Here is a 23,996-nt window from a genome sequence, read left to right as displayed (position 1 = left end):
GTGCAGTGCTGTGTTTTGACTTTCGGCCTGGGAACAGAGCTGATAACACTGATGTTTTGGTTTGGCCAAGGACTTTGTGAGCCTCATGCTCTGCCAGGGAGGAGGGGAAGCCGGGAGGAAGCAGAGACAGGACACCTGACCCAAGCTAGCAAAAGAGGTATTCCATACCAAAGCACGTCATGCCCAGGATGTAACTGGAGTTAGCCGGAAGGGCTAGGGTCTGCGGGGTTGGAGGAGGTATCGATCGGTGCTTGGTTGGGCTGGGGAGGCGAGTTATCGATTGGCTGGTGGTGAGATGTTGTATTCTGTTCCCTTGTTATTTCCTTTATAATTATTATCATTGGTGGTAGCAGTAGTGATTTGTGTTATACCTTAGTTACTAAACTGTTCTTATCTCAACCTGTGGGAGCTGCATTCTTTTCGATTCTCCTCTCTGTCCCTCCGGGAGTAGGGGGAGGGCAAGAAGCAGGGGGGGAGTGAGTGAATGAGCTGTCTGGCTGGGTTTAAACCATGAAAATCTCATACTAGTGCTTCAAGCTCACAATTGTGCTGTATGAAAATAAATCAGCCTAAACACTTAGAAGTTTGGAGAGCTAAATGTAATTAACCCTAATGTGGGTAAAAAACAGTTATACCCTACAAAGCCAAAGGTGATTCTCAACTAGGATGAGAGATCTGAACCTTTGCAAAGAGGGATAAACCAGTTCTATTGGGGGGAAAAAAACATAAACCCTCCAGGGCATCCAGAAACAATTGGGGTTGGGCTAGATGATCTCATGAGGTTTCCTCTACCCGAAGTGATTCTGTGAAACACAGTTTGCAGGTGGTAGGTCCTCAGGAGCAGCAAACTGATCACAGGGAAAGGAGGTTTTGAGAGAAAATGACTGAGCAAAGAGCATGAGTAGGTCTTGCTGACACTTGCAGGGTGAGAAACAAGAGAGGGAGAGCTGTGGTGTGTTGCTCAGAGGGTACAGGAGTATCTACACCAAACATTATCCTAATCCAGAGGTGCCATGGTGAGTGCTGATCTTTTACAGTGTGTCATTGCATGACCCAGTTCACCCCTGGAATATATCTTTGAGAGGCTTGAATTGTGTTTTATCTTTTTGGAGAAGGGTTGTTAATGTAATCCAGCTGCATCTACACCTAGCATAACCTGCTTGTATGGTTTATTATTGCCACAAAGTTTGTACTTTATTGTTTTTAATCGATAAGGCTTTGTTTACCTTCAGTAGCCTGCTTTTTCATTTGGAAAAGGCTGACAACACTGTTTCCTCCTCATGTCCTCCCCGTTGTCATGACTTGCATAGCTTTTTCCATCTTAACCATGCTATGTGACTGGGGACTAAAAGTAAATTCAGTCTTTTAGCAGTTCTCATGTGTGTCATGCCCTTATTACAGTAGCAGTAGGGCTGGAAGGCAATGTTTTTCTTATGCTCTTCAGTCTGTGTCGCAGTGTTAACAGCATTTCTTGGTGTGATATTTTTGTTTGTTGTTAGGTCAGTTTGACACAAAGTGCTCCTATGACAGTATGCAGCCAAGCATAACTTAGGTGCATGTGCCGCAGATGGCAGTAGCAAGGCAAATAAGATAGGCTTAATTTTCTCCACAGCTTTCAAGGTATTCTCAAAGCAGCTTCTAGAAAACTACTTTGTGCCTAAAGGGCTCTAAATGTGTGCATGTATAAATGCAGATACATCTTTATAAAGCTATAGTAGCTGCAACCTTTTAAAATGTAGCTGGAACCTGTCTTGAAATGGAGAAGCAGACAGAAATCCTTCTCTAGGTTACCTCTGTGTCCTTGTTCAAACACAATAGGTTTTATAGTGGTATTGGCCATGAAAAGCCTAATCAACATCATTGTAAGTAATATTTGATACTACCTATGAGGGATCGCATAAAAAGAGTCTTCAGAATTTGAGAGGAACTGAGAATAGTATTGGAATATAGACTAGAGAAATTTGGTAATCAGAAAAGTCATTGCATCGTATAATTGATAACCCAGAACCTATAAATCACGAGAAGACATTACAGTAATAAATACCTGGGGCAGAACTTACTATACATCGCACATTTTAATTTTATAGGAGTGGAATTTTTGTAACAAGAACAGAAGTCATAATTTATCTTCATCACTTTATCATGTAATAGGTCCCCAGTGATTAGCACCCTCTCTCCTGGTGATAGTATCTAGTATGATGACTTAGTTACAGTGAAAGGGGTAGTATTTCTTACGGCAAGGAAGAGTGGTTTCCTGTATCATGTATGCCTTTAAAAATTCCTAATTGTGTTGATGTGATTCCGCATGTGTTGATGTGCACATTCCATATTATTCCTCTCAGAAATGTTTGGGAGCACACAAAGATGTTTTCTTTAGCAGTTTGCTGGGAGTTGTTTTAGTAACGATCTAGTGTCCTAGGATCTGTATTGCTTGCAATACAATTGAAGCAGCAAATCAGCTGCTTCAACCTCTTGTGCTAAGATTACAGACTTCTAATCCAGACACCTACACATTCAAAGTTCAGGTTGTCCTGAACCTTTTAGGTTTCTTATCCTTTCATTTGCAAAAGGTTTGAAAGATCATCAGGAATATGCTATTGTAGATGCAGTCACTAGAACCTTTACTGTATTTATTTGCGTCTTTCTTTATTTTTTGTCTACTGAGTCCAAAAGTCATGAAACCCTCTGTTATGGACTCTACATACTTTTGGAAGAGCATATTTGACTTGTTGCAGTGCAGCTGGGCTGCTTTACCTCACAGCGAATGGTTCCCACTTGTAATCCTGGTGCAAATTCCTTTGCTGAAGGGACGACAGCCAAGGGAGGATGAGAGATGTCTAAGCGTTTTAGCATTGTGCTCTGACAAATTAACCCTGAGATTGAGAGGGCTGTGATACCTAGTCCTGATGCTCAAAGGGGTGTCTATAGCGGTGTAAATCTGTCACTTGTTCTCCCTTCGTCAATTTACCTATGTCATACAGATCTACAAACCAAGCAAAGCTGCCCTCTATGGCTCTTTGCAGTGAGCTGCTGACGTGCTGAGACACACCACCACTGAAAGGACATTTCCCTGATCTGTAATCCAGGCAGGGGATCATGCAGAACAGCCACACTGTTCATTTCACAGCTTCACCGAAGCAGCTGGATTCTGCTTGTGTACTAGGTGGCCAGGCTGGAGGGAAAGATCTACCTTCCCCATTCGACACAACACATGTTCTAGTTGAGTATGTATGAGCCGTAAAGAGTAATTTCATAGCCCCAGTCTCAAGATCATCTCAGGGGGTTGTCCACGTTTTGAAAGAGCTTGTTTGTATTTTAGTGGCAAGCATCTGAACAATTTGTTTTGTAGTCTCACAGGGATGCAAAGGAGGCTGTTTCAGCAAGGGTAGTCAGTAGCTGGGCTGTGGGAAGGTAAGCTTAGCATTACAGAAAGATTCAGCTTGATGTGACTTTCCTTGATTTCTAGAAGAAGCCAGTACGTAAGTTGAGAGGCTTAACCCAGCCACTAGTATAATCACTGTCAAGCTAGTGTTGTGTCATCTCTTTTGCAGAATGCTTTTGGACAGATTTTGGTGGTACTATTCTTAATCTACAGTGAATGCATAATATATTACAGCTGTAGCTTGCCTCAGTCTTATTTTTGCAAGCTCTTTCCTAAACAGTCATCCAAGTCAGTGCCAGGAGCTGGCAGAAATGGTTGAGGTCTTGCTACCACTCAATTATCTCATTCTATCACATTGGGTAGAAGGTTTTCCCCTATTAAATATGTTCTGGTTTAGTTTCATGTGCATAGTTGTCAATTTTTAATGTTCCTTTACGTTAAAAAAACCCTCAAAAGTTAAAAAAAGCAAGTAAACAAGCTTAACAAACCAAGCAAAAATTCCCCAGGGTTTTTGACCATGGAGAAGAAAACTTTACAAACAAAGCACTTTGAATGAATGATTACTTACGCAAATGCACAAACTACTCCCAATTAGACAAGCAAGTTAGGTCCTTAATAATGTTTGGTTATTTCAGATCAGAGACATTGCAGCTGTATTCAAGCATGTGTGTTGAGGCTCTCGGTACCTTTTCACCCTCTTGTCCCACAGTGGATTTGTGTTCTCAGCTGTGCCCAAATGACTTTAAACACACAAGCTTGTGTGCTAGAGTTCTGGCCAGAAGTGATATGATTAATGTTTTTTTGAGGATACAAGTATGAATGGTCAATACAGTTGAGGGAAAAATGTGTATATGTGTGTCTGTTTAGAGAAAGGTCCTTCTTTAGCCTACTGCATCAGTCCGTTGTGACTGGTAGGACTTTGCGTATCATTTGAGCTGGACGACAGCCCTTGCTGGATGACACACCAAAGCTGTAGCTGACATTCAGAATAGAGAAAGCTACAAAACAAAGGCAATTGGAACCTCCCCAAATGCTGCAAGAACAAACTGTGACATTTTCCCCCTTGTTTTCATTTGATTTAATGATTTGGCTTCAAGTCAGTTTTTGTTTCAATTGTTTTATTTCAGCTGAAGTGCATTTTGCCCTCCTCTTCTCCTTCCCATCCACTGCAGTTCTGTTTGCATGCATACTCATTGAGGCATTTATTTAATGGAAATAAGAAGGGAGGCACACAGGACTGGTGGTCACTGTGGTGGTGTCTCTGGGGTATCCCAAAGTCTTAATCATTCAACTTGGAAGGTTTACTCAGGTGCTGAGTCCCAGCACTTGTGAGGTTTTGTTCTGGTGTGACCAGGTCATACCCAGTTTGTAAGGAACACTTGGGTGCATAAAGTTCTAGATCTAGTGGGATCCTGACATATGATTAGAATTGTAGTCCTAGTATTCACTCAGACTTGGGAACTGGGCAGTGCTTCTGGGCCCTTGGGAGTGGCCCCATGGGACCTTTACAGGGTCAGCATTTACCCCATATCTTGTAGTCTTTTAAACTTGATGTGGAAGTACACCACATTCCCCTAGACTCCCACAGAGCTCCTTCATGCAACCTTGGAGAAATCAATCAGGTCTGTGTGGGTTTGGAAAAAATTTAGCTGCTCCTGTTTTGCTGTTCTCTCTGAAATGATTTGGAAACCATGAGAACAGGATGAGCAAATGTGCAGGAAAAGTAACTCAGAATGTTTTATCAGCCATTATCTTATGTATCAGTTCAAATAATCAGGTGTATTAAGAAAAACAAACAGGCAAACCAATCAACCTTCCCACTGAAGTACCTAAAGCATAACACATCTAGCAAGGGTTTAGTCTATTAAAGGTTGTTTTACTTCTTTCTTTCTTCAGTTTTCATTACAGGAGTGCAGCTCCTGAATTTGAATGCACCGTGCTCCACTTAAAAAAACCTGCAGTGCCCTTTCAACCTTGTAAAGATTCTGCTTTTGGGTTGGCATTGCTTGCTGCCCCTAGGCTGGGAGCAGCTTAGCCCAAGTTGACTATTTAAATAAAAGAACATTATAAAGTAAACAGTCTCTTGTTGCTGTTTGTAGGCTGTGTGAACTCCCTAGTTAAGGAAAAGGCCAGTCAAAAATTTTAGTATGGGGAGGTGATGCGGTGTGAATGTATGCTTGTGACACTGATCCCAACAGGTGTAGGAAAATGAAACGGAATCAAGGTAGCCTTATTATATTTTTAAGACCCTTTTTAGCCTGTAGCCCTTCTTTTTCTCACAAACCACTAAAATTTAATTTGGGTAGTTCAGGAAACCTACGGTCAGATGCAGAATTGATTTATGGATGCTGCTATTAAAAGCTGATTATGTGCACACGAAACAAACCCTGAAGCTCAATTAATTAGTATGCCTCCTTCAGAGACTGTTCTGCAGGAGTTTGTTTTACAATTCAGTTCATACAGTGTATGTTTAGCTTTAGATGCATTTCAGAAACTCAAGAACACACCCTTTGCTAAGACAAGTTATCCATTCCATTTAGTAGAATCATAGAATCATAGAACAGTTAGGGGTGGAAAGGACCTTAAGATCATCTAGTTCCAACCCCCCTGCCATGGGCAGGGACACCTCACACTAAACCATCTCACCCAAGGCCTCGTCCAACCTGGTTTTGAGCACTGCCAGGGATGAAGTATTCACAACCTCCCTGGGCAACCCATTCCAGTGCCTCACCACCCTCACAGTAAAGAATTTCCTCCTTATATCCAATCTAAACTTCCCCTGTTTAAGTTTTAACCCATTACCCCTTGTCCTATCACTACAATCCCTAATGAAGAGTCGCTCCCCAGCATCCCTATAGGCCCCCTTCAGAGACTGGAAGGCTGCTATGAGGTCTCCACGCAGCCTTCTCTTCTCTAGGCTGAACAGCCCCAACTTTCTCAGCCTATCTTCATACGGGAGGTGCTCCAGTCCCCTGATCATCCTCGTGGCCCTTCTCTGGACTTGTTCCAACAGTTCCATGTCCTTTTTATGTTGAGGACACCAGAACTGCACACAATACTCCAGGTGAGGTCTCACAAGAGCAGAATAGAGGGGCAGGATCACCTCCTTCGACCTGCTGGTCACGCTCCTTTCGATGCAGCCCAGGATACGGTTGGCTTTCTGAGCTGCGAGCGCACACTGAAGCCGGCTCATGTTCATTTTCTCATCCGCCAACACCCCCAAGTCCTTCCCTGCAGGGCTGCTCTGAATCTCTTCTTTGCCCAACCTGTAACGGTTTTTATTATGAACTGGAAAACATCTGTAATGAATGGCTTGTCCTAAACCCATATTTGCATGTAGTCTTTGCTCTGTGTGATTTAGTAAGGTAGTGCTGCTGCACATAGGAGTCTTCCTGCTTACCTCCAGGAAGTTCATGGCTGCTTCCAACACCTTTTTTGGGGGGCAGGTGGGGTGTCTGGGCTAGTTAAAGCTGGATTAGGTTGCCTCATATGGCCTCTCATATGTTTTCATGAGTGCAATTACCACCATAAGGATGAGGAGAAGCAATTAAAGGCTGGTGATAGAACAAAGGGTAGAACCACCTCTTTTTGCAGCATTTTTAGGCTGTGGAGTGAGTCCTTTTGAAAGTTAGACTTACTGTTTTGGTTACAGCACAGTAATTATCATCTCATGAGCATGAGTGAAGTGAAAATATCTTCACTTGACACCTTCAGGGAACACTTGCATTTCTTAGGTGTTTGCTGCAAAGCTCTGACTGCAGATTGTCCCTGAGGGGAGAAGATGTCCTAGTTATGAGGGCTGTTGTAGGCACAGGGTAGAGACAACCACGAAGTTTGTCCTCTGAATGGCTGAGTTCCTGCAGGTCCTATGGTCAGTGGGTTTCTTCATGGAGTTTTCAGATTGCTTTGAAATGTTAGATCTTAAAAGACTTGGTTTTCTGTGCCTGTTGCCAGCTGATCCACCTCATAGCAAGATGTTGCAGCCGAAGGTCGACCAGCACCTACATTTGTCTGTATCCTTGTAAATTGTTATCATTGCCAACCATGGCATGAATTAATTCTCTCTTCCTCGAGCCTCTTTCCCTCAGTTTGTTGTATTCTTTTTTTCAGTACTTTTGCTAAATTGAATATCTCAGCCCAGCCTCATGTGTTACCATGTGAGGGTTATTCCTTCCATAGGCATTTCCATGCTATAAACTTCGACCTGAACAATGAGCGCAATGTGCTTTGAGTTTGTATTTTTTTGTTTCTTTTGTTGTCACTTTGAACTTCATTCTTCTATAAAGATGGAGTGTTAACACTGTGGATTTGTGTGTTGTGGTGTGGTCAAACCAAACACATACAATGTTCTAGGAAAGTAAATGCAATACACAGGTATCATGGCTAGAGACAAATTTCTCTTTCAAGCTAATAGTTCTCTCCTTATTTTTGCCTCTAATATGAAAAGATTTATGCCTTTGGTTTTGTGTATTAGAAATGTTCACAGTATAACATTTTTATGTAACTGTTGAAAAACACAAATTTTTATCTGAGATATACCAGTTTGATTTTGCAAGCTATTATGGAAGAAGTCCAGTTCCAGTAAAGTGTTTTCCTCTGGTCTTAAAATGATTACTAGAAACCAAATGTCAAGAACAAGCCTGAATCGGTATTTATTGAGCACAGCTGGTGGTCTGTCAAGCACCTACCACTGGTGTTCAAAGGCAATTGGAATGAAGGATTTGCAGTGTTGCCTTAGTGTAAAAAGAATGGATCTAATAGATCAAGGACCCTTCAGTCGTCTTTCTTTAAGAAATCCACCTGATGCCTGCCCTGAGCAAATGGTGTTGGTGCTTCATCAGAGTAGTAGTAATTCAAAAGGCTGTGTAGCTTTTTGGTGCAGCAAGTATGAACTGACTTATTTGCAGTACCAAACTGGAATGGCCATGTGTTTAGGCAGTTTAATGCTCTAGAAGTAATGTGACAATAATCTTTATATATAGGCTTCCAGCATGATCTAATCAGATCTCGATGCTATTGTCTATACACAAGAAGACAGTCTAAGGCCATGAAGAATAATTATAGGGTTAATATAAGATAATTATATTATATATCTCCTAATATAATTATAAGATAATTATATTAGGAGAAGATTTTATAGGTAAAAGGATGGAAAACTCTCATCCTACCATGTCACAGGGGTGACATGAGTAAATCTCAAAAAAGATTCCTCTCTTGAGGGTGGAGAGGCAACTCCGTTTCCCCTGCCAGCACCACTGGAGCAGTGAGGACTGGGAGGGCTCTGGAGAGCTCCACATGATAGCAAGGGTTTGTTTCCTTGCTAAAGAGCAGGGCATCTGTAGTGCAGTGTTTGCATCCCAATAGTTCCAGTTAGAAAAAAGTGCATGTAGGAGGGGGAGATAGATAATTATGTGTAACTGGAACTGGCCTTGTGTAATGTTAGGGGTGTATATACTTTCTTTCATCAGTTACTAATGAGAATATCATAGGTGTTTGATATAATTTTCATAAAAAATGACTTGAGTTCAGCCTGGTGTGACAGTGTGCAGGAGCTTGGTTAGGACTTCAGGGTTGCACAGGTTGTTTAGTTTCTTCAATGCATATTAAAAGATATTCCTGGTCCATGAACCACAATAACTGTTTGCTGTTAATGCAGAGTAGCGTCTTCACAGGTAGAGCTTAAAGACTAAACCTGTTTTTAAGAACTGTGGTGTAAGCATACTTGAGAGCTCAGCATTCATCACTGCCAAAAGAAAATCACCTTATGGAGAACCTATTGCAGTTAGCTCTCTACTGCTGTTGCTGTTCTTGAATTAGTGTCCCTGAGTTAGAGCAGGGTGGTCAAATTGCAATGACAAGAAGCTTGTGGATTCATTTAGCTCCTACACAGTTGATTACACATGCTAATGAATTGATTTTGTGCATTAAAAATATATATTATTTTTTTTTCTAGTATAATGTACTGTAGAAAACCTTGGGAATTGTTTTTTTAACATTTGACATCTTATTTTGTAAATTCTCTCTCTAGAGGGCTTAAGGCTGGGTCTTTTTATTTTCTATGCATGTTCTGTGCAAATTCAGCAGAAACGTTGCTTCACGTCTTGGTTGTGTGTGGGGTTTTATAAGCAAAATCTTAATTGTGTGCGTGTAATTACTCTAACAAATGTTCATGACATCCTGTGCAAGAAGCAGCAGCAACATGCTGCACAACTGGAGTGTATAGTGATTAATTAGCAACAATGTATTTTTAATGATGGTGAGGTTTTAAGTAAATTTATAACTATTACTTAAAGCCGAATAAATTGAGTCACCCAAGAGATGCTGCTCTTTTTAATTCTATTTTTTTTCCTAATTAACTGTGCACAGCTATTAAGCATAACATTTTTGTAGAAGTCATTAAGAAGTTGCCCAGGTCATGCTTCACAGCTTAAGTTCATACCCAGTGTTGTCACTCAGTCCACATTTTGGACGAGATATTAAAGGTACCATCTGGCCATCCACGGAGAAAGTAGAAGGGTTACGACCCTGTGTTAAAAACAAAACAACCCATCCATACCCAGCATAGAATTTTCTAGGTGTCCTAGAAAATGTGTTCTCTTCCACTGAAATGGATCCCATTGATCGTACAAGCTGGTGCTTAAAATATCTTGGTCCCTGCTTTTTCCTGTCTGTTCAGTTGAGCTCCTCAGAAGCGCCTTGTTATTTTGTAAGCTCTCTGAGTTGGGGATGTAAAGTAAAACAAGATTTTATATGAGTGTTTTTTCTGTTTCTTTTGTTTTTTCCCCCCAGATACTTCAAGAAGTGTCAAGGCATCTCCAGAAACAGCTGAAATCTTTTTTCAGAAGTTAAGAAATAAATATGAATTCACAATCCTGGTGACCTTAAAACAAGCCCATTTGAATTCAGGAGTTATTCTCTCTATTCATCATTTAGATCACAGGTAAGTAATGCTACCTGTATGCTAGTTAATGAAGGAATGTATATTAACACAGTCAAAAATTGAGCATAAATTAGAGCAAAATTGTTGTGTAATAGGTCATTTGAAAATATTTATAGTAGGCATATTGTGCAGATTCATGAAAATTCACAAGTCCAAATCAGTGAAGGGATAGTGGAACAGCTGTTCACTTTAAATGTCTCTTGCAACTGAGGGCATGAAAAGCCAGTTCTCTCTTGTTATTCATAAGCATAAGGACCAGATGCTCAGCTGGTGTAAAACTGTCATATCAATACAGCTATGCTGATTCACAAAGCCTGGCCCAGTACATCCACCTCTTCACCAGTTGGTATTTAACACTGCAAGCAGTGTAAAAAAAGGCAAAAAATCCTAAATTTCTGGGCTTACACCTCCCATGAATGGCAGAGCACTTTATTCAAAATGTTGTCAAAAGCTAAAGTGAATAACATGGAGCATTTGAGGATTATCCCTTTGATAGGATAACAACTGCTAGAGAAATAAGATACTCTTTATGTGTCTGTCTGTAACAGCTATTAAAGATAACTGCCCTATGATTCTGTGACAGAATAAAAAGGGGGTTTAAAATGTGCACTTTCTAAGCAGGCATTAGCATGAGCAACAGATGACCTCTGCTTGAGACTCGTAGTCCTTTTTATTTCCCTATGTACAGTCCAATAATTCTTGATGATGGTCTCAATACAACATAGCAAAAAAGAAACAAAAGGTGAAGACAGATGTTCAAGCAAAGCAAAATGGCTGTTTTTCACATGACTGTACAAGTTGTCATTAGCAGCATAGTGACAATTAATTTGTGCTGGAAGATGCTCCAATTCTACTTTATTTTCTGTTTCCCAGAGGCCCCATCTTCTGCAATTTACCTATTTAAAAAAAGCAAACAACACAAAACAGGCAAAAAAGAAGAAGAGAAAAGGGGAAACATTCCCAAGGATCATTATATGCCCACTTTGTAAAAACATCTTTAAGTGTTGCAAGGGGGTAGTTGAATGTCTGTTGGATGGTGTTTGCAGGTGTTATACCATAGAACCACCATGGGGCTTTTCTGTTAACTGTTACCTAATTCTCATCTGCAGGAGTGAGCAATTTGCAAGGGATAGAATTTGGCAGCTGTGATTAAGTTTCAAACTCAGACTGTATCACCCTGTGTACACCCTATGTAAAAGTTTATTCTGTCTCAAATGAGAGGGAAGGTCTGCAGAGACCTGTGCCCTGGCAAAGCCTATTCCTGCATTTGAAGGATGAACATAGATTAGTTGGGCTATTGCAACTATATTTGAAATACCAAAATTAGAGATGAAAACTTCATGTGCCAAAATAGCTGCAGAGGTTCGGCAAATAGGTCACCAATGTGAAACTCTCAGACTTTGGAGAAGAGAATATCCATAGGCTTTTGAAGGGATGCAGTGTTAGCTAGAAAACCTTTCCTGGCCCCCAGAATGGAATATAGAAAGAGACATGATATAGAAGATCAAAAAAATGTCTAGTGTATAACTGGGAAAAACTCAGTAGACATCAAGTTGGAGGGTGGTGAGCTGGGAGAAAACACTTGCTGCTTAATGATCATGAAGAGTGATAAAATTACAAAAAATAATGTGTAATGAACTTTCATTGTAGGGTTGCAGAAGAATTTGAGATATTGTTTGGGAAAGTAATTCCTGATGTGAGTAAAGCTGGGCAAGTAGACCCACTATTGGTCTTCCACAAACAAGAATGCATTAAATTGATTCTATCCAGCAGCAGCAAAGAAAAGACAAGGCTAGAACAGTGCCTGGTGTCCAGGTCAAGTGGCCAAACAAGCATAATGCTGCTTATATAATTTGGATCTGGTCCATCCATGTCATCTGTCTATGCCCATATATAATACGGTTGTAAAAGGGTGACAAATAGGACTCTGAAAACCCCATTATTTTATATTGGTATATTCTTAGGGATGGGTGATTAGATTTTTTTAACAATATGTTGATAACATTGATACTTTTTCAAGAAATTTCTGTCATACCTTAAATATTTGCAGGTTTTATTGTTACATTTTCACCATCTTTGTTTATCTGCATATTGGAATTTGAACTGTTTAACTGCAAGGGAAAACATTTGTCAGGGTTTATAGCTGAAATCAGAAGGTCTCCATTATGTGTATAGGTATTTTAGCTGTGAATATACAACTGTGGCATTGATGAGTGTTTTTGAGGCCCCTTTTCTTTTAACTGTGGAAACCCTTTGTACTCTAATATTATAATGTTAGAGGTATGAAAAATGAAGCTAGTACCCAGTTCATATCTTGCTGGGAGAAGCCTCCTACCACCACTTTAGCCAATGTGACCTCTTTATCTTACTGTGCTCTCTTAAGTAACACCTAGTGTTTGCAATTTTTCTATAGGGATGTATGCTTTATGGTTGTTTTAGGGATCTCCTTGTAAGCCTTTGGGTAATCAAAAAGGAAGAAGAATTCCAGGTGATTTGGGCAAATAGTCGCTCATTAGGTCAGCTTTGGGTGAGGCAGCTAAAGAACAAACTACTTGTGAACATTTCATTGCTTTCTTTGGGGGGAATATTAGGTAACCTATTTAAAAAGAAACTTGAAGAGTTTGTTTTAAAAACGTTAGGCCTATTCTGATCCCTTTACAGTCAGGGAAAAATCTTCATTACCTTCAGCAGGTGTAAAATCAGTCTCAACAAAAGTAAGGCCAGAAAGAACTTGTGGCTATTAAATTAGATGTGCCTTTAAGCTTTTAATGAGCACATTCTGGTCTATTCTCTGCCAGGATGTACAGAAGGATGTCTGTGTGCCACAGTAGTGTTTGATCAATTTAATGCTGTTAAAATGAGGGCTGACTTAGGTGTGGATAATACTGGAATTAGTCTAGCGATTCTGAGTCTTCTGTAGTATCTCCTATGTCTTTAATTTTCTTTTATGATGAATGACAATAAAGACAAGAGAATGTAGTTAAAAATAAGCACTAGAATGCCTTACATTAAATAACTGCTTCTTCAGTGCTAGATTTCCATCTTTATGACCTTGCCCACTTCTGATCAAGGACTTGCCTGTAACAGTCCTTTACTTCTTAAACACTTCCCTGTCACAGCAGTCATCATAGTTGGTAGGGGAAAGAGCAATGTCAGGCTGACTCCATTCTTTTGTATCACCTTTAACCTTGTGTATCTCCTCTGATGTCAAAAAGTTGTGCTACTAATATTAACTGCTGCATTATGGGGTAGAATCACACCTGGCTGTAGTCTTTAACTTACAGAAGTCAGTACTAGCTCTGACTTTTCTGAAACAAGGAGTGGTATGGTGTTAAGGAAGGCTGAAGGTGACAGTAACTGAAGGATATAATCAGTTATCACACAAGTGACTTTTCACATGTTTTATTTTACAGAGGTTTCATAACAATTAATGGTTCTGGGGTAAAAATTTGGAGGGTACAAGAAAATCAAAATGTTTATTTAAAAGTGGATAAAGGTGTGTTCACTTATTCACTGGCTTGGGAAATACATGTTTTTGAAAACAGAATCATAGAATAGAATCGTAGAATAGTTAGGGTTGGAAAGGACCTTAAGATCATCTAGTTCCAAACCCCCTGCCATAGACAGGGACACCTCACACTAAACCATGCTACCCAAGGCTTCATCCAACCTGGCCTTGAACAAAGCCAGGGATGGGGCATTCACAACCTCCCTGGGCAAGCTATTCCAGTGCCTCACCACCTTTACAGTAAAGAACTTCTTCTTTATATCCAATCTAAACTTCCCCTGTTTAAGTTTTAACCCATTACCCTTTGTCCTATCACTGCAGTCCCTAATGAAGAGTCCCTCCCCAGCATCCCTATAGGCCCCCTTCAGATACTGGAAGGCTGCTCTGAGGTCTCCATGCAGCCTTCTCTTCTCCAGGCTGAACAGCCCCAACTTTCTCAGCCTGTCTTCATACAGGAGGTGCTCCAGTCCCCTGATCATCCTCGTGGCCCTTCTCTGGACTTGTTCCAACAGTTCCATGTCCTTTTTATGTTGAGGACACCAGAACTGCACACAATACTCCAGGTGAGGTCTCACAAGAGCAGAGTAGAGGGGCAGGATCACCTCCTTCGACCTGCTGGTCATGCTCTTTTTGATGCAGATAAATCAGAGTAAAAACTCATCTTGTCTTTGAATGGATCTGTGGTGCAAATACACTAATTTACAGCAACTAAGGACATTTCCTAAATTGCAGGTACTTTTTAAATTCTATGGTTCTCTTTAAAACTGTATACTTAAAATACTTTACATGATTCAGAGTTTACTGATTCAATCTGTGTTGTCTAGCTCTCTGGGCTTTTTTTGTTCTCCGTGTGTGTTTGTTTTGTTCTTTTTTGCTGGTTCCCTTGTGGGGAACGTAAAAAATGAATACTTCCACTGAGATATGGTCATGCAACTACTTAAGTCTTTGAGTCTTAGAAGTTGACAGGACTGCTCTCCCAAAGTTTCCCATCTAACATCATATAGTGAAAACTGTCCCCAGGCTATCAGAGAGATGCAGAAGTTCTTCATGGAAATCTGAGGCTTGGGCATTTGCTGAGCCTGAGTTGTTGCTGTCACCACAAAAAGTAGTTCCTGAAAGGATTTTCTGCAGACATAGTAATCTTTTTCTACTCTATTGAATGTTTTCTTTTTTTCCTTTTCCTAGTTGAGTATCAAAGGTGTCTTCCCCTTTTAAGATGAATATGTTTTTCTCTAGTTTTAATATAATCAGATCTATTAAAAATGATCTTAAAATCATAGATTAGTTAGGGTTGGAAAGGATCTTAAGATCATCTAGTTCCAACCCCCTGCCATGGGCAGGGACACGTCACACTAAACCATGTCACCCAAGGCTCTGTCCAATGTGGCCATGAATCTTAAAGTGAATGAATCTGAAATGATACCTGCTACTATCCCTTTCTAATTTATTCATATTCTTCTTCAGAGATTGCTTTTTTCTGCACTGACTAGAGCAATCAAGGAGTTCGCAGAGTGGTAGTTTTTGGTATACTTTGAGGCGATACTTTCAAGAAAACTCTTGTGGTGTCAGGGAATCCATATTGCACATCGGTAATCCTTCAGATGAGTTTCTACATCTTTCTAGGCAGATTTATGTATGGAATATGTCTGAAAGGCAGAAGTTACAAATGTTCTCTTAGCTTGAGAGCATAGAGTTCCCTGCCTAAAACATATTGTTCTTTACAATTACAAAATAAGTATTTTGAATGATGCCTTAAGTCAAGTGGAAGCATTGTTAAATGCTGTTTGCTGTGTGTTTGCTCTCAGCCTTCAGTTTAAGCTGTATTATCCTCTTCATTTCACGTCTGAATTTGTCTCACTTTTTTCTTTTTGATGGAAGAATCGGCAGAGAGATGATTTTAATCTGCGATGGGGTTGTAATATATGTTAGGTCTCACTATTCCATCGTATATTTTCATTTAATTGGCAACAGTGGAGAGATGTAATAAAAGCTTTTCCTCCCTTTGTGGTTAGATGGCTTTATGCAACTAATGTTATATTCATATCTCTTGAGATCCTGTGTATTAGGGCTCTTAAATGATGAAATCACTGGATTGTAGTTTAACCATTTTTTTTCCTTCAGTTAATGCTCTTTATATCTTGAAACAGAATACTGGAAACAATAGAATATTATGCACAGACATTCCTTACACTTAATTCTATATCTCTACTAATTTACTCAATTTCTGCCTTACTTAGCACTTTCTTTCACAGTTGTTGGTGTCTTGTGGTTGTCTGCTGTCAAATGGACCGCACTGAACAGCACTTTCAGACCTCTTTCAGTATCTAGGAAGAAATTGTCTGGAACAACTTCTTTCTTACTGACTTGGGTGTACAAGGAGATAAGTTGCCAGAGATGTTTGTTCTGTCACTTGACCATTACGTTAAGATAGAGGTGGAATGCCTTTTGGTGTATTAGTGTCTGTATTCTGGGCTAGTGTGAAGTGTCCTCTCAGATGCCACAAAATGTGTTGCAAAAGCATTACACTGAGAATAACTTCCAATATTTACCACTTAAGCCAATACTGTTGAGTTATGTTGGGTTTGTTTGAGGGAAATCTCCCATCAATAACTTGCAGAGCAGAGGTTAGGCAAGAATAACATGGGATTAATTTTCAGAAGTTAAAGGTGTACATGGCTGTTCCCTCTGCCAAAAGTAGCAGTAGCTTATTTCTGCTTTTTAAACCACTCTGTGCTGTTCTTTGATGGAAGAGTGGAGGGTGTGATTCTGTATTTTGGGTTTTTTTTGGTAGTATATCTTAGTTGCTGTTTCTTATTGGTCTGACCATAGTTACGAACCCTCTTAAATTTGTTCATAACTATCAGTTGCTTTCGAGCTGACTTCTTCTAGTGATTTAAAACTTTTCCTATCAGCCTTCTTTTCATGAAGTTTTTGTTTTTCATCAAAGGTGTCAAAAAAAGGAAAAGTAATATTCACTGCTTTTTTAGTGTGTGAGAAGATTCATTCCATGGGACAAAGGATTCTCTATGTAGGTACTGACAGCTTGGCTAGGCTCTTTCTTCTAACCCCAAAAGAGAAAACTTCCTTGTTTCTGTTGGTTCAGGAGATTAACTTCAATCCTTGAGTGTGTGGTTGAATGGAAATATTATACTCAGTTTAATGTTTTGATAATGTTGGGAATCACAGAATGATTAGAGTTGGAAGGGACCTTAAAGATCGTCTGGTTCCAATCCCCCTGCCATGGGCAAGGAAACCTTCCACTAGGTCAGGTTGCTCAAAGCCCCATCCAACTTGGCCTTGAACTTTTCCAGGCAACCTGTTCCAGTGTCTCACCTCCCTCACAGTAAAGAACATCTTCGTTATATCTAATCTAAATCCACCTTCTGTCAGTTTAAAGCCATTCCCCCCTGTTCTGTCACTACATGCCTTTCTAAAAAGTCTGTCTCCAGCTTTCTTGTAGGTGCCCTTTCGTTACTGGAAGGCTGCTCAATGGTCTCCCTGGAGCCTTCTCTTTTCCAGGCTGAAAACCTCCAGCTCTCTCAGCCTGTCTTCACGGGAGAGCTGCTTCACCCCTCAGATCATGTTTGTGGTCCTCTGAACTTTCTCCAACAAGTCCACGTCCTTTTTATGTTGGGGACCCCAGAGCTGTACACAGTACTGAGGGTGGGCTCTCACCAGAGCAGAGTAGAGGGGGAGAATCACCTCCCTTGACCTGCTGGTCATGCTCCTTTTGATGCAGCCCAGTACATGGTTGGCAGTGCACGCTGCTGGGCTGTGTTGGGCTTCTCATCAACCAACACCCCCAAGTCCTTCTCCTAAAGGCTGCTCTCAATCCATTCAATGCTCAGCCTGTATTTTGCCTCGACTCACCTGTAGGACCTTACACTTGGCCTTGTTGAACTTCATGAGGTTGGCATTGGCCCACCTCTCAAGCATGTCAGTGTCCTTCTGGATGCTTTCCTTTCCCTCCAGTGTTTTGGCTGCACCACACAGGTTGGTGTCATTGGCAAACTTGCTATATTGCTGACAAAGATGTTGAACAGTAGTGGTTCCAATGCCAGTTCCTTGAGGAACACCGCTTGTCACTGGTTTTCACTTGGACATTGAGCTGTTGGCCACAACTCGAGTGTAACCATCCATCCACTTCCTTTTTCCATCCATCAAATCTATGTCTCTCCAGTTCAGAGATGAGGATGTCATATGGGACAGTGTCAAATGTCTTGCACAAGTCCAGGTAGACGGTGTCAGTTGCTCTTCCTTTGTCCCTCAGTGCTGTCACTCCACCAGACTTGTCAGGCACAATTTTCCCTTAGTTGGCTGTCACCAATCACCTGTTTCTTTAAGTGTTGTTTATAAGGGTTATTATTAAATTGATTGATGCCTTGTCACTATTGCCTGGGGCTTTTTTGCTTCAGTTTAGTTTATGCTTTGTGACCAGAAAAAAAAAAAAAAAGGGGAAAGATTGCCAATGGGAATGTAAATCATTGTAATGCACACACCTTAAAAACCCCTTCCTGTAACTTTGTTATATCAAATGATGCCAGCCTGTCTGCTGATGTAAATCATCGCAGCACCAGCTAATCCAGGGTGATTTGGTCAAGAGCTTCTTAGCAAATGGTCTTGTGAGCCTGGATCCTGTAGATTGAATTGAGACTAGTGACAGACCTATGTTGTGCTGTGGCTTCTTTCTGGCTGGAGAGAAGCTGCGATACTGTGCGGTTTTGTGTGGGTGAATGTGCATGGGTGGTGTGTCTCTGCCCTTCTAGTCACCTCCTGCCTGGCTTTTCTCTCCCATGAACATTCCAACATGGAAGGTGTTCCTCGATGCATGTCCCAGCATGGGCTCTGTCTCCCGTGCTTATCAGGAACGCACCTTCCTCCTCCCCACTTGTCCTCCATCCAGTGCAATGAGCAGTGTTGTGCTGGAGCAGAGCTGAAGTGGTTGACCTCTTTTGTGCTGGAAGAAGAGCTCGGTAGCTCTCTGCCTGGGGTGCTTCAGAGGCTTTTTCCTTGCAGTGTTAATCTCTGCTCTGCGTGATTTGGAGAGGGACTTGAACTTGATTCTTTTCCATCTGAGACAAGTGTCCTGAGCAGTGCCATTCTCTCTTCCCCTCCTTGCTCAGTGCAGTAAAAAGCTTTGTTGGCAGTGCCTGGCAGGGGCTAAGCCAGTAAACAAAACAGTGCCCAGACTGCAGCACTGGCCTACTGTTGTCTATTCTACATAATTGCTAGCATCTTCCTTGGCATGCTTTTAGCACCTTTGCAGATGATGTCAGGGCACGGTTTGTGGAGCAGCACAGGCCAGGAACTGTTTCCAACAGGTGACATTTAAAAAAACACCCATTTCAGGGAAAAAGTGGGAGGGAGCACCCATGCGGGTGTGAGTTGAAGTGGAGCACCACTGTTAGTATTTGTCTTCAAGGCCAGGCAGTGGACCTTGCTGGCTTTATTAGAAGAGGCATAGGACTTGATCTCAACTTGCTGAATTCAGGTTGTTCTTGTACCTAGCTTAATCTTTTGGATGGATTACTTCTAAGTAATGGAAGAACCTCATCAAGTTCACCTGGGAGACTGGTTTTTCTGTCCCATTGTACATGCACTCTGGTTTGATATGGGAAATACCCTCTTCTGATTTCAACCTGTCTTCACTTGCAGCTTCTGCTTTCAAATAGGTAAAAACTGCAGGATTAAAGAGTATTTGAGAGTCTTTCAGCATGCCTTAAGTTTGCTCTCTGTCTCTCATTTTAACAAGCATTTCATCCTGGACCCCATCAGCCTTGCTGCAAGAATGTTTGTTTCTCTCAAAAGGTTTTGTTTTAATGAATGAACATTTTTAACCAAAAATAATGTATGTCAGAAAATTCTGCCTCTAAAACTACTCTGTGAAAGAAAGGGACAGAAACTGGATTGGTGGCTTTCCTGCCCACTCTGCATTTGCAGTAGGTGCTACTAATTTAAGCTGAACAGTAAAGACCATTATTTATCACTCCCTGGCAAAACTGCCAGTCATCTGTTGCCTAGGTAGAGCTCCAGATAGTCAGGGAAAAGGGCAAAGTCAGTGAAGGCCAAGCAGTAATGTAAATGAGAGGTGGGGTTAGGTTTTCACAGGTATGGTGCAGTTGCCACTTAGCATTTAGAATCCATAGGGGAATATTTTGATATTGTATTGTTCTAAGGAATGCACCAAGCAGTAAAAATTCCTAGTTAATGTTTCAGAACACTTAAAGTGTTACTTTTAAACACAAAAAATAAGGCTCATGCTGACAGCCCAGTCGTTGTACCATGGAAAATAGGAAGTAACACATTACTGAATGTGGTAATGTGGTGGCTGTGTTGCGTGAATTGCTTTTACATCTTCATAATCTACACCCAGCAGAACTGCTTACTGCTATTGTAGCCATAGTTTGCAATAAATAGGGTCTACTGAGTAGGATCTGTTTTGATGTTTTATGTAATTATACCTAATGAAAAAGCCAGGACTTTGGTCTTAAAAATCTTCTGATAAAGATTTTTATAAGTAATGGATTTAAGGATTTTATTTTTTTTTCTTCAGTACATACTCCTATACTCCTATTTAATTTTATTGGTTTTTCTTAGTGTAGATCTAAGTGATGAAGAACTCTCTTAACACTATACCTATAAATGTGAGTAGCAGAATTTTAAAGAAAACCCTGTAATAAATTCATAAGCAGCAAACATGGTATCTTGCCTTTAGCTTCTAAAATATTTGTCTACATGCTGTAGATTGAAGTTGAAATTATTAGTTGCCTGGAGTCAGAGTGGGCAGCTGCAGCGTGGGTTTGCTGTGTGAGCAGGGATGCCAAATGAACAAGTGAGCCATCAAAGGCTTGGAGTTACCAACACTGGCTGATAACTGGCTGTTAGCTGCAAGGGCCATACCTTGCTCTTCTCAGATACCTCTACCAGGTACACTAGGACCAGCTGGTGTTTCAACTCCTAATTCTCCAGCTTTTTACTGTACATCCTGACCTGCTGACTCTCAGCTCTTATCCAGCAGTTACCATAGTGCTGGCAGCAGAGAAAACATCTCTGCTGTCTCTGATTCCTTTGGGGCCCTTGAAACAAATTTCTTCGTAGGAAGATAGGCTCAGACAGTCAGTACATAAGGAGTTTCTGGTTTGCTGATTTCCAAGCAGAGCATCTGATCTTACGGTGGCCTTGGCTTTTACCTTTGCAATGACTGCATGCACAAAGTGATCTACAGAGAGTAACAACCCCTTTTTTCAGGTTGGTATTTTCTTGTCTCTGTGTCACAGATAGTAAACTTAAGCACATATCTCTCTGTGAAGTTAAATCTGTTTGACCCAAAGTATTTGTGTGGGTTTTGGGGGCTTAAAACCAAGTAGGTTTGTATTGATTAAGCAACCACAGAGATCATGGTAAGAGGGGAAGCAGGTTCTCCTGTTGTACTGTGTTTATTTTTATTTTTCACTCTAAGAGCTGTTTGCCTTTTGCAGTGGAAAGAGCGCCTTGGAGCTGTTGGGAGAACCAGCAGAGGCATTAATAATGGGACAACTTTGGCTGCTGCTCTCCCTGCAGTGGGTGGGCTGGGCTGGTGTGGACAAGAAACTACTGATTCAGCTGATGAGGTCCCCCTGAAACTTTTCAGTAATGAGATTTCTTGTTTAGGAGAAGACTGCAATACTCTGCAGTTACTGTTTCCTTTAGGAGCCAAGATCACCCTCTTTTCCTCTCAAAAGATTAGGAATCCTGAGCGTGTATTTTTGTCACTATAAATGAATTTTAAAAATCCAGGTGTGTTTGTTCATGCTTAGCTTACTTTCTCAAAGACTCTTCCAGACCTTTGGAAAGCATGTACCCAAGTGTTACAGCCTCGCAGATGGCACACTAAACCTCACTGCGGGCAGACTTTGCTTTTCTAGCTGTGTCTGTTTGTCACTGCTGAGGCTTGTGCCGTCTTCTGGAACTCACAAGGCTGAGCCAGAGCTGTTTAGGTTCGGGCAGTTAAACAAATTTAGAGAAGTGGAAAAGCAAGCACAATATTTTGTAAAAAAAATGAAGTGAAAAGGCTTCACTTTCACTTCCCTGTGTTTAAATGTCACGGTGTTAGTTCAAGCTGCAGGCACTATTGTATCACCTGTTCCACTTTTCTAGTTGCATTTAGCTGCCGTCTCTACAGGTTATCAGTAAAACATGAATTATTCTCTTAATCCTCCTAATGGCTATTATTTTGTTTTCCATTTTGATGCGTGTTTCTCTAACAATCATCTCAAGCCTTTGGGAGGTGGATGTATTTGTTAGTTTACCAAATGAAAGAGCAAAGAGTTTTTCTGTGGATCTCGAAACAGTGTGTTAAATAAAGTTAAAACAAAACTCCAAGTGTCCACAGTTTTTGCCTATCTTCATGTGGGAAGGTTTCCTTGCTTATTGCAGCCTCATCGAAAGTCAGCATCCCCTCTCAGCAGTTCTTAATTCATCACTTTTTTACAGCAATGTCTTCTTTTCATTGCAAAATCCATGTTTCATTCTCGGAGTTTTCATTGTCTTACCTGCACAAGGGGTAACATGAGTGTTCATTTTAAACTTTCTGTACTGACTGTGTGTCTACTGGTGTAGTTTGTAATAGTTACCAGGAGATAACGTTTCAACATATCCATTGCCTTTCTTCTTCCAAATTGTATTTTCAACTGGTTGGAGACACTTAAAAGTTGCTGGAGGAGTCCAGTTCCATAATGTTCCCTTTCTCTTTTAGGTTGAGAGTGACATTATTTTTATCCTTGAAGCTTGAGTTATGAAGGAGGTTATTAAGCTGACTGATGTCTTGCCAGTATCACCCATTTTTTATTTTCCAGCCAGGCTTTCAATTAGTTTATATTTCTTGCCAGTGCAGAAATTATTTTTAGGCCATGATGAGGTAAATTATCTCAGGTTATAAAATTTATTGCTGACTCTAGTTAAATGCTTTGTTAATACTGGGGACAAAGGAGAAATTGCCCTTTGCCAGTTTTGCAAAAGGATAGTTGGTTTTGTGCTCTTGTTAGGTACGTTCCACTGTGAAATGCCATGAAGGAAGGAGGGTGTAGTGAGCCCAACGTCATCCTAGGGATGATGATTGTGCAAGATGGTTTGATTCAGTCTCATCTTCGCCCTTAAAAATGGCAATCGTTGTGTCTGTTCTTTAATGTAGACAGTGTTAAAGTTAATGGCCTCACCCTAAAACACACGTGCACTCAGATTATAAACCAGTCATGCCTGGTTGTAGATGTAGCAGCAAAAATAGACAAAAATGAGTTGTCTGTTCTCCCAGCTGTGCATCTCCTCACATACTACGTTATTTCCTTGCACTTTAGCTGTAGGTTGCATGTGATTATTAGAAAATCTCAATTTCTGTTTTTCTTTTTTGTTTTAAAAGCTTTTAAAGGGGGAACTTTAAAATGAGAAACTTAGTAATTGGAAGGCAAATGGTTTGGTTTGTCAAGCTTGTTCCCAGAAGAGGTCAGATATGCAAGAGACAGGCATGTCAGACTAAGTACCAACTTTGGTTTTGGGGTGCTTTTTAAATGGATCTGCTGGAATTCCACCAGCAAAGCTTGTTTTTGCAATCTGCAAACCTGGTGTATCGTACAGCTGCAATGCTGTTTTTCTTTACCATGTATATACATATATGTATACATATGTATACATATGTGTGTATGTACATATACACCCTACAAATACATATACTTATTTAACAAAACAAATAAATATACATACAGAAGTTCTGCTGAAGAATTAGCTCTTCTTGATTTTGTATTTCTCTGGAGAAGTTTTATTACAAAAGTGAAAGGAGATGTTAACAGTACATCCAAACCCAAACAAAGCAGTGTTCAGTCTCAGTTCTTGCTTACTTCCTTGGCTGGTAATGGCTAATGATGTTCCTATCGCAAAACTTTTGTTCATTCATGTCTTCAGAGGACCCTCACTGTGCTTCAGGATACGAGGCAATTATTCATAATAGGGTAATTATATTTCCAATCAGATCGTGTTATGGAGAATGGTGTTGCTAGAGGAAAAAAATACTTGGCTTTGAATCTTGTGTACTTACATGAAAGTTGGAACCTGCTATTTTGTGTTGCTGAGAAGGATGCTGTGCATTTCTGAAAAGTATCTACTTTCATCTTTGTATCTCCTCACTTGTCTTTCCC

The 23,996-nt window shown here is 40.6% G+C and overlaps 1 protein-coding gene across 1 annotated transcript in view; it reads left to right on the top strand.

Moving 5' to 3' along the window:
- Positions 1-23,996, top strand: part of NELL2 (neural EGFL like 2) — a 153,974-nt gene that overhangs the window by 11,835 nt on the left and 118,143 nt on the right. Inside the window, exon 3 of the mRNA XM_061467792.1 lies at positions 10,172-10,322. Coding sequence (XP_061323776.1) covers positions 10,172-10,322 — 151 coding nt within the window. The remainder of the gene's footprint in view (positions 1-10,171; positions 10,323-23,996) is intronic.

This window comes from Pezoporus flaviventris, unplaced genomic scaffold (genome assembly GCF_033815535.1).
Source record: "Pezoporus flaviventris isolate CSIRO_AGI_PZ_B2104156 unplaced genomic scaffold, CSIRO_AGI_Pfla_v1 ptg000045l, whole genome shotgun sequence".
Taxonomy (NCBI): domain Eukaryota; kingdom Metazoa; phylum Chordata; class Aves; order Psittaciformes; family Psittacidae; genus Pezoporus; species Pezoporus flaviventris.
This window is presented reverse-complemented; position numbering and strand designations above follow the sequence as displayed.